General features: G+C 40.5%; 1 protein-coding gene across 9 annotated transcripts in view; it reads right to left on the bottom strand.

Moving 5' to 3' along the window:
• Positions 1–8,973: 8,973 nt before the first annotated feature.
• The window catches only part of TMCC1 (transmembrane and coiled-coil domain family 1), a 212,625-nt gene continuing 209,667 nt past the window's right edge, over positions 8,974–11,931 (bottom strand). For all 9 annotated transcript variants that reach the window (XM_075005559.1, XM_075005563.1, XM_075005567.1 and 6 more), the window contains one exon: positions 8,974–10,124. In XM_075005559.1, coding sequence (XP_074861660.1) covers positions 9,810–10,124 — 315 coding nt within the window. In that variant the 3' untranslated portion in view covers positions 8,974–9,809. The remainder of the gene's footprint in view (positions 10,125–11,931) is intronic.

The following is an 11,931-nucleotide window of genomic DNA, read 5'->3' as shown; positions in this document are numbered from 1 at the left end:
AAATAAGTCCTTAGATTCTATGCGCAGAAAGAAAATCCTCGGGGAGAATGCAGGGGGAAACAACAGCAGATCTGCTGAGCCACTATAAAGAGAAGGCGGATTCTCTGCCTTTGTGTCACTAGATGGCACCATAAGCCAGGACTGAAAACACACAGGGATGTGAGTCATGCACAAAACACATCAATGAAACTACAGGTAGGTTCTGAGAAGCAGCTGCTGCTGTCCTTGCTTCTCTGGGGAGCTTAGATCCACAAGTCAGGGGCAGAGGAAGGCATTTCACTCTAGATCTATCAGGCCAGGAAGAATATCAGAGTCATACACAGTTCCATTGAAAGTTCATTTTATAAACACAGGCAAGACATGCACTTGAGTTATGACTTACCTGTGTTTGCAACAGCAGTGACCTGCAGGACACAGCTCCTCAGTTGTAATAATACATCTGCATCCACTGCAGGCTGTAAGAGACAGAAAGGAGCAAGATACTCATGCACAGTACATTGAAATTAGTGCACAGGCAGCAGCAGCTTTTTTGCCTTTCAACAGCAAAAGACTCATGTGAAAAAGATCAAACCCATTAAGATTTTGTATGCAAATATGATAGAATGCAGTGCAGGGGGCAGGGAAGGGAGAGGGGGAATGAGCCCATAGAATGAAATATGACTCAATGTTGAGTCATTAAAACTAAGAAACCATTTCTCCCAGCATAACCTGGGCCTGTGCTGGAAACAGCCCTGGCCCAGAGTTCCAGAAAGTGGAAATGCCTTTAAGTGAGTTTGACACGGACTAGCCTCATTTCACTGTCCAAGCTGAATAAAGGGTAGACAGTGTAAAACAGCAGAGGGTAAAAATTAGATATGAAGAAATGGGTCCAAGTTTAATCTGCTACATTGCTATCTGGTTAAAGAGAGAAGGGTGCTGCTAAGTCAGATTTTATAGTTGAACAGTGGTTCCTTTCGCAGGGGTGTTAGCAAATCTTTTAGACGTTGGGCAGTGTTTATGGATGTGTAGAAGGTGCTTCTGCTTTACCTGCACTCCTCTTCCACTCCACTCCCCCGCCCACTCACAGTGAACTCAGTTAGTTGCTGTTTGCTTCAAGAGCCACCTCCTCAGCCTGCCAAGGGAACCCCAGCCAGTCTTCCTCTCCCCCTCAGCCCAGTCAGCACTCTCCATGATCATCTCTCATCTCTAGAACAGACGTACGGTATAACGCCTCTTCCAGTAGACTCTATGTTTAAAACAGGAACAATGGCTTCTCAGCTGGTGGTTCTGGGACAGGTTGGGAAATATGTGAACTGACAGACTTTGACCTGGCAGACTTACCTATTTTATAAGCTATTCTGAGTTAAAATTTAAAAACATTAAAAAATTACTCAACCACATGAGGTAAATTTTAGGGCTGCCAAATGACAAAAAAAAAATATAGCAATTTAATTGCACTGTTAAACAATAGAATACCATTTATTTAAATATTTTGGGTGTTTTCTGTATTTTCAAATATATTGATTGAAATTGTAACAAATTATACAGTGCTTATGTTATTTTTTTACCAATATTTGCACTCCAAAAAGCAGAAGAAATAGTATTTTACAATTCCCCCATTAGTAGTACAGTCTCTGTCATGGCATTTGAACTTACAAACACGGAATTATGAACAAAATTAAACTATTAAAAATAGAGCTATGTAAAATTTTACAGCCTACAAGTTCACTCAGTCCTGCATCTTATTCAGCCATTTGCTCAGCCAAACGTTTTTGTTTTTTTTTTGGTGTACTTCATGTTTACACTGTCACCTGAAAGTGAGGTGTGCTCATGGGCATAGTTGTAGCTGGCATTGCAAGAAATGTATGTGACAGATGCACTGAGGAGTCACATGTCCCTTCATGCTTCAACCACCATTCCAGAGGGCATGCTCTGTACTAAATGAAGGGTTCTACTTGACAATGGTCCAAAACAGTGCAGACCAATGCATATTCATTCATCATCTGAGTCAGATGCCACCATCAGAAGATTGATTTTCTTTTTTTGATGATTCGGGTTGTGTAATTTCCACTGAGTGTTGCTCTTTTAAGACTTCTCAAAGAATGCTCCGCAATTCTTCTAAGATTTTGGAAGGTACTTCAAATTCTTAACCTTTGTATCAAGTGCTGTAGCTATGTTTAGAAATCTCATATTGGTACCTTTGTGTTTTGTCAGATCTGCAGTGAAAATGGTCTTAAAAGAAATCAAACCTGTTCTGGGTCATCTTTTGAGACTGCTCTGACATAAAATATATGGCGGAATAAAGATAAAACGGAGTGGGAGACTTACCATTTCCTCCCACCCCCCAGAGATCTTACAAACTTAACTTATTTCTTGACAAGCCTAATCACAATTGAAGTCTGGCCTCTGAAACAGTGGTTGAAGCATGAAAGGGCATAACAATGTTTTGCACATCTGTCACATACATGACACACAAACACTCATTATCACTTTCAGGTGACATTGTAAATAAGAAGCAGGCAGCATTATTTCCCATCAATGAAAACAAAAACTTGTTTCTTTACATGAGTAGCTGAAAAAAAAGAACTGAGTGGCCTTATAGGCTCTAGAGTTGTGTTTTGTTTTTGAATGCAGTTATGTTACCAAAAAAAAAAAAAAAAAATCTACTTTTGTAAGTTGCACTTTCACAATAAAGAAATTTACCTCAATGCTTAGGTGAGGTGAATTGAAAAATACTGTTTCTTTTGCCATTTTTGCAGTGCAAATATTTGCAATAAAATAGGAAGTGAGTACTGTACACTTTGTGTTGTAACAAATTCATATATTTGAAAATGTATCAGAAACATCCACAAATATTGAATGAATTTCAATTGATATTCTCTTAAGCGTGATTAGAACTGTGATTAAACACAATTTTTAAAAAATCAAATTAATTTGAATTAATTATGTTTGTTAACTGATTACGTAATAGCCTTAGTAAATTTACACCATAAAACAAAAAGGGAAAGTTTTTATTTTTGGAGTTTTAAAATATATTTTACATACACTAGCTGGTAAAATAATTCTGCTTATCCCCATGTAGTTAGTTTAGTGGGGAACCCTCTCCTTACTACAATCTCTAAATCGCTTTTATACAAATTTACACACACACCTACTTTAAAATGCCTTCAAAGCCTGATGGAAAACTAGAAAATATCCAGCAACAGGACTTTCTCTAGCTAGGCTTTGTTTTTTTTCTTACATGAAAATTGGATTGTCATAGGTTAGGATGGTCATTTACACCTGTTTGTTTATTATGCACATGAAACAGTTACCCTGCTCTCTTTGTAAGATCAGTTATCTTGACTGCAAGAGCTTGATTTTGAGACTGTATGCTTAGGCTTGCTCTGGAGCCAGCTATAGATTTTCCAGATGTTATGGATTTAAATGCTAAACATCCAGTTTAGAGTCCAGTGAAGACAGTGAATTTTTCCACTGACATTAAGGGAGGTTGATGAGGCCACAACTGAAAGAGCAGAAGGGACTATAGCCATTCAAATCAATATTTAGACGAGGTTTTTTGCAAAGGAGAGAACAGTACAGAACATACAAAATGTGGTTACAGAATTGTCTGTAAAGATGTCAAGCAGCTTCCTAACCAGAGCCATTAGTACACTAGCTTGAACTCCTGCAGAGTTCCAATATATTGGACAGAACATTGTGATTCAGACTCATTGTGCTACAGGCAAACATGATAAAAAGAATTCCCTGCCAGCACATTAAATAGTACTGTGAAAGATCAGGGAAAGAATCAGTAGACTATCATGTCCTCGGAACACATTCCACCTTTTATTCTGGGCTCTCAACCATCTAGACGGTGCTTTCATTTAGGTTAATATCCCATCTCTACTTCCCACCCAAGTTCCAGCCTTTCTTCCTGCCCCCTACTTCAACTACTAGGATTCCTCATAGTCCATCCTAAGCACGGTCCTTTACCTCAAATTGCTACATTTAGCACTTGAGGCATCCAGGAGACAAACCAAGAAGAGTCAGAGAACCGTTTCTTGGTTGGTGACATATTTCTTCCCAAAGGAGAGTCCAAGAACTCTTTCCAGCCAAAATCTCACTCAGATACCCACACAGTGCTTTTTGTTTTTGCTCTCACAGAAGGGGTCTGTGGGTACCAGATTCAAGAAGTAGTGACCCCCTATTCTCTGCTGCATGCTTCCACTTAGAAAGATCATATGCCTTTAGTGTGTCGCTCACGTTAATAGCCTCAGGTAAGATTCTGGGGAAAGTGCCAAGAGTCTGATGGAAGAGTGGCTCCAGGGATGACACTGAAGCTTGAATCTGATTAATAGAGTTAAGCCCCAAGTAAATGACTGTAAATGTGGATATTTCTCTGAACTACCTGATCAGGCTTTTTTATTTTCTCCAATAGCTCCTTTCTTCATGGCTTCCTTAGCACATGCCTGGCATTGGGACGCAAACTCCTTCTAGTTCTTTCTCCAAGAAAATAGTATGGAGATGGCAGCTCCCCTCCAGACAGATGGCTCCACAGGATGCAGGCATGTAAGGTTTGCTAACATGTACACATACACATTGACATGCTTCAAGCTGATTAGGAGGGGTGATACAGCCAGTGACAGGTTGGATCATCCCTTCATGCTTATTCCCATTCTGGCCTCTCTACTGTGACCGCCAAAGGTGGCCCAAGTCTGAAAAATGGACATTTAGCCACTGCAATGGGGACTGAGACCCATCAACTCATTTTGAATAGACCATCAGAAAACATTCAGATGCTAATGATTCCTAGTCCCTAACTAGGCTGAACTAAAGCCACTGATCTGAAGGGCCACAACCTACATCCTGAGCCATCCTGTCTCTCCTTCATTTTCTGCTCTTAAGCTTATAACAACAACACTACTTTGCTCTGAAGCAGCATTTTCCAGAGGAACCCAAAGTAATACAGGAACACTGAGGCTCACCCCAACCCTGTAAGGCACTGCACCCTTTTACAGCTGGCCCAGGGTTCTAGTGGGAGGAGAAAAGGAATGACTATTGAATCTCTATAATGATTCTGGAATTAACACTGTGGGCCCATGAAAATGTGTGGGGAGTTAACATTTGGCAAACAGCTGCCTTTGCTTTCTGATCTCGACCTAATTCTGTGCTACTTTTCTGAAGATCTTAGAGAAATAGTCTATACCCCAATATAACTTTAGTGCCTAGATTTGCAGACAGCTGTCCTAGTGGGTATCTTTTTTTTTTAAGGTGCTTAGCTTGCTGACAGTGAGGAAGGAAGGCATGATTCCCCCAACCCCTCCAATAATGCTGAACTTAGTGCAAATGTCCATTCTCACATGTACAAATACCAAAAGAGATTCTGGACACTGGATTCAGAGAACAGGAGGAATAGCTGAGTGGTTAAAGTGACAACTTGGGATTTCAGAATAAGTTTGGTTCCTTGCTCTGCCATTGGCTGAGATACCTTGGGCAAGTAATTTAGTCTCTCTGAATATGTACAGTGTAGTTGGGAGAGAGCTCGCCACGCACGCCAATCCTGGTAGTCAGACTCACACTAGTACATTAAAAATAGAAGTGTCAGAGTTGCAGCTCAGACTCTCAATCCTTCGAAGTCAGGTGGGCTTTAGAGTCCAAGCTACAACATCTAAATGACTTTGTAGCATGTGTTTACCCATGCAAGGGGAGTCGCTTTGAGCTCCAGTGTACACCTACCCTCTCTGCTTCACTTCCTCATCTGTAAAATGGGGGTGACAACAGGCCTTCTCTACTTCATAAGGCTGCAATGAATATAAATGCATTAAAGATTGTGAGTCATCCTACCATTCCAGATATATACTGGTGGTTTTCTGTGAGACAGTCCAGTATACCTCTGATTACAGGGCAGTGTCCAGTTAGAGGACCTCTGGAGGTCTTGATTTCTATGTGGTTTTGTCTCAGTGCATTACAACTGGTCCTCTCCCTGCCTTCAGTCAATGGAGACTACCTCTGAACACACCCAAACCACACACAGTTAATAGCTGAGGTCTTTATTTAATTTTTTATATACAGTATGTGCCACAGATGATTCTGTGACAATCAGACAAGACATGTGTAATTCTCTCTCAACAATTAGCAGCTTAAGATCTATAAACTACAGTGTTACGTTCACAAGTGTCATTTCTGTACTTTTCATCCCGTGCAAGTGAGTTTCTGTTTGTTTTTTTTTAATACACTTAAACACGCTTAACAGCTAAGTCAATTACCTACTACGATACCAGCTGGCATACACAACACAGACACACACACAGGGTTTTTAACTCTTTAGCCACATTCAGAATTCACTTAACTCACAAAGCCACTCAATCTCAACACAGCTCCCTTCATAGCTTGGCTTCTTGTTATAATGCTGCTTTTTGTTTAATATTTTAAAAATGTGTATTTTTCAAAGCTGAAAGTGTCTCTTCTGCCCCAGTGCAACAATGTACAGAACTCACCATTTAATGTAATCAGATCCTAAGTGTTCACTAGATTGGAATAAACCAATAAAGTAATTGTTGTGAACATGCTCAGCATAATTAAACTAATGAAGCCGAAGGGAAGAATTTTGTAAACCTGTCTAAAAAGGGCAACTTTAAAAAAAAAACAATGAGACAGGATATGGGGGAGCAGGTGAACTTCATTTGAACCATGTAATATCATTTAACAATCACTTATTTTTGAACTAATGCAGTCCATTACATTCTTTCCTTCTTTATATACTTCACTGATGTGTCCTAAACATATCTAAGCAATTTCAGAATTGTTTCAGCTCTCAACATGAAATGCTCTGCAACTCAAAGAGAGGGTCACACACACTTACATACCGAGTGAAGGATAATAAAAGGTTCACATGCATACACACCCCCATGGCAGGTACTGTCTTCTACAAGTCATCCAGGAATGCTTCACCGTAAGGAGAGTGAACACAGCACACATACGAGGGAAAGGAGCTTTAAAGCTAGAGTCACATTTCCAACAATATAATCATTGTTAAACTATTAGAAGTCATCACAGAACTTCAGATTGAAGGGGGAGGAAATAAACCAGATGTTTTGCTAATGAAAGGCAAAACACCTTTATGATAGTCCTGTTAGAATATTTAAAAAAAATGGATGCAGCATCATATATGGCATTAATGGCAGACAACTTTTTGGAATGGAAAACTGTGGGAGAGAGAGCGAGAGCGAGAGAGAATATTGTCCAGGACCAAGTAAATGGCCTTCACAAAACAGTTTTGGGGTGAATATTTCTGGTAAGTCCATTCCTTCTAGCAAACTGCAGGTCTTCTTTACTAAAGACTAAACACAGCCACATCCAGAGCCTATAACTGAAGGTAAGGTACCTAGCAGAAAACAGGCAAATGCTTCCTTCAGGCATTGCCAAAATCTGGGATGAATGAATGTGAAAATTGGTTGGTTTTTAATTCATTCCCCAGTGTACTAAAACAATTAAACTTTTATAGTGTGACAAACTATAAAAAAGTGCAAAGACTGGCTTCAGAAATATTGAGGCAACAAAGCTCAGATTGTGAGTAAAGGGTTTATTACTCTGATCGCCCTACCTTTGTTTCTGAGCAATCCTAACAGGAACAGAGTATTTTCATATGGGTGGATGAAAATTATGTCCTTTAAAAGGGCATTAAACTCAATGGAGTTTTGGCATGGCTGGCAACTGTCATCTGTTAAATGAACTGTTTACACATACATGCTCTCTACTTGCAACTTTTGTGGAAAGAGGAATGATTATTTTTGGCTTGAGTCAATTGCAACTGGCAATTTGTGTTTATCAAGGACAGTTGTGGGTTAGTGCACAGTGACAAAGCAAAGAGTGCTACAACTGTCAAAGGGTACCTGAGTTCAAAGACAAATGTAGCTATGAAGGTGACATGCTGAATCTCTGAAGGAGAAATTAGGTTGGTTGGGCAGCAAAGGACTTCCATCTCTTGGCTGGCAGTGATCAGAATATTAAGACCGTCTTCCCAATTGACAGAGAGGTTCTAACCTAGATCTGGAGAATTTCCTAGGGTTTGGAGTATAAGAAAATCTTACAAGTCATTTTAAGCATCTTGGCCATTAATTGGCTCCTAAGTGGAATTTAAACCAAGGGAGAAGAACAAATCTGATTAAACAAGAGAAGTTGTGTGAAAGAATCCATGAGCCTTATTTATGCTACAAAGAATTTCACTGAAACCTGCCAGTAACAACAGATGACCGGGAAAAGATGCTGCTGTGACTGGAGTCACATTTATAACTGACATTTCCTCTAGTGCTTTTGACAACGGATCTGTACCAAGTCCTTGCCTTCGTGGCTGCAAGAAAGGGGCTCTCTGGGGCACCATACATGGATACACAGCACATACAGAAATTGTTAACATAAGACAATGAACTCACCATAGTTTAATGGGATGACAACTTTGGTTTCCGTTATCATAGGTGGATTTAAAAAATAAATTTATCAGGGATATTTATGAGACGATCAGTTTTTTGAATAAACTATTCCTTTAATTTTTATTCTCTCTTTAAGACACTTGTCTTTCTCCAAAAAGGGATGAGGAGAAAATTCCTTGTTCAACAGAAAACATTCTGAGGCCAGGTTGACAGATTTGGGAATGAGAAATAAAATCCCATGGCTACGTCCCACCCACAAAAAGTACAGGAAAGAAAACTGCATGACAAAAATGCATGGAAAAGGAGGAAGTTATTCATGATGCTGCATCTGCAAGCCCAGGAGGACACTTAAATGGCAGAGGAATAGCTGTCTTCCTCAGACTGGTGTTAACAGAAACTACTTTCCACCCTCCTCAAAACTGTTTCAGGACAAGACTGCTCACAATTATTCACGCAATTCTTCATTTAAAAACATCACTTCTTTATTAAAGAGGAAAATAATGACCCTCCCCCGCCCCTTCCCCCAACCCCCCCAATAATAATAATAATTATAATAAAAAAATCCTATTATAGGAACAATAAGGAAGCACTGAGAGTTTGAGTATTACACTCTTCAAGTATGCTGTTTGGACTTTTTTTTTTTTTAAATCTGTGAATATACATATATAAAAAAGAAACAAAAAAACCCCTTAAAAGTGCGACCAAGGGCCTTTGCTTAAAGATAAGTATTTAAAGGGTTACTTCAAAATACTGTAATATGACTGTGCAGTTACTGTGTACAGCATGATGCTTCCACTTTGTATGCTTAGCAAGACTTAACAGGCCTTCTAGAAAATTATTGTGTGTCAGGTCAGCACAAACAGCCAACCCTGAAGCTGAGTGGAGAGATCCATGTGCTGGTTTTTCTCTCATTAAGGAAAAAACAAGCCACCCTAAATCAGTACATTCAGATATGGAATGTGAGCAGGCTTCACAGTAAAGGTTAGCATGACAGTTTTGCTGTGGTACCATTGTACAAGGCTTAATCTTCGCTATTTTTAAGTTAACCACATTCTCCTCTGCCTAACGGGTTTAAGTAGTGTAGTTCAAGCCATAATTTATATTGCCCATTGGTGTGCTCCAAATTTTTATTTTATTCTTTTGTACACTTCAAGAATCTTAAAGGTTTGCATCCAGAGAGAACCATGCTACATAAAAATTATCCAGGATTCTTGCCAAAAAGAGTTCTTGAATAAAATCTAAAAAATACTATTGCAATGCATCTCGCAGAGAAAAATGTTATTCTATGTGTAAACAAATTCACTCGGACACTTTAAAATTTCAGCAGAAGAGATGCTGACTAATCTTTGCTGCGCTCGCTTGCCAGCGAGAGCCAAGGTGGGTGGGTCAGTGGGGCAACGCAGATGATTCCTTGTGCCATCATCTGGGGGGCAAAAAGAATCGTTCCAAGTAGCCAGCAATGGCATCCCAGTGCTTCCACATAAAGGCAAGGAAAACCACCACAAATAAAGTGCTGAACGTCCTGTTGCGAGTTTTCATGAGGGGGACAACGCAGTTGGCCACAGTAGAGACGAAGACTAGGAGAACAGCCATGACAGCCAGCAGGATGTTGATGAATTTACCCAGCAGGTTTCTGGCAGTGGCGTTTTCCAGACCTTCCAGCTGCACCACTTGTTGCTGTTGCTGCTGAAGTTCCATCTTGGAGATCCGGGTCTGACAGGCTTCTAGTGCCTCCTGTTGGGAAGAAAGGAACAGTGTTGTTTCAGTATTTCCACGGTGAATCACCTTGGTAAAGACTTTAATTGGTATCTGTTGTAATGCGGTGACATTCTTTGGGTGTTGTTCATCGGCTGCAGGATGTGAGTCACATGGCTTGATTTCATATCCTGCAGCAGGAGAAGAGGAACCCTGTCCCATTTCTTAGATTGATTTGAGTCCCTCATTAAGTAGGGACACAACAAAATACTGGATTCTGACCTCATCTACAAGTGTTATCCCATTGACTGTAATGGAGTTAATTCTTGATTTGCTGTGATGTTGGTGTGAGAGACAAGTTCGGTGTTATTTCTGTTTCTCCAGATTGATTTTGTGGAGGAGAAGAAAAAAATGTTTCATTTCATCCTCCCTTTGGTGTGTGAACCTGTGTTTCACTGTATACTGTAACCGTCTTGTTAGAGTGCATCACCCCTCCTGTGCTGAAGAAGCCTGGCATGCAGGTGTCTACCACCAACTTAACAGTCTCCCCCATCAGGATGATGGACCCCTCCACGGAGTGTTAATAAACCCCCGTAAACAATCCCACAGAGGGGTGGGAGAATGGGGAAAAAAATACTCCAGAAAGTCCACAAGGCGTTAAGCGCATTTTAAAAAGAGACCCTTCTCCAGCAAATGGGGCCACACAGCTGCCAGAACGAGGAAGTCTGGCCAGGAGGAATCTGGACCCCTTCAGGACACTCACCAAAACGATATTCAGGCATGCCAAGGACACTGGAGGAAGGACTCATGTTTGGGTGTTTGTTATTCTTTCACAGATCTGTAAGTCACTTGTTTCGCCTAAGAGTGAAGTGTGTACATGTGTAAGATGCTCCTTTGCAAAGCCCATCTGGTTTTTCCTGTAAATGTTACCTGTTTCCCAAAGAATTCTACTGTGAGCCAGAGAGCCCATGTGGGTTGGGTCTAATACCCTAGCCTGGAGACTGCTCTCCAGGGGAAATTCAGCCAGGCCATTAACAGAGGAAAACCAGGACCAAAACTATTTTCTACCTCTTCAAAGCTATCAGACATTTTGGAATCAAAACCAGATTCTGCTCAGAGGGATCAGAGATGGGAGCTTTTCAATCTGTTATTCTTCTGTTCTAATGCCATTTGGGTAAGCAGTTACCATCTGACAGTGCCCTATGTAAAATGAGTGTGTGACACTGTGTTACTTTTGTTGGCAGTCTCAGAGAGATGTGGAACACATGGATCATGACAACTGAATCCGCTCTTGTTCCCAGAGGTAATCCCTTCAAGTAGTGGGGGTCTTATATTACTTCTGCCTTCACTATGCAGGCAAGTTCATTGTTACTTGCTCATTACTTAAGTACATCATTTATTACTTGTTTTGGAGCCAGACTACGTCAACGGCCAGGGCTATTAATCTGACTCATTTTATACTTCCCAAAATATCTTCTCAAGAGATCCTCAGACTTACAATTCTGAGGAACCTCTCATTTGAACTGGCAGCACTCAGAGATGCTCCCTATTGGCTTGGGGTCAGGGGGTCACTTCTGGGCTCTCTTATTCCCACTAAGATGTGTCTGAACTCAGGTATTCTACACTGTCCTGCAGACTACAAAGGAACCGTTAGGCCAGAGTCCAAGGGGAAACCAGTTCTAATGATCACTTCATTATTTTTAAAATGAGATTTCTGTACTCTGTTATAAGAAGCTATACATTTATTTCCCATTTAGCGAATTGAACCATCTCTTCAACAGGTCACGTCACCATCCACCCTAGATCTGGTATGCCGAAGAACGCAGCACTGTGTAGTGGACTGATC

Source organism: Carettochelys insculpta, chromosome 11 (assembly GCF_033958435.1).
Source record: "Carettochelys insculpta isolate YL-2023 chromosome 11, ASM3395843v1, whole genome shotgun sequence".
NCBI classification, from domain to species: Eukaryota; Metazoa; Chordata; order Testudines; family Carettochelyidae; genus Carettochelys; species Carettochelys insculpta.
This window is presented reverse-complemented; position numbering and strand designations above follow the sequence as displayed.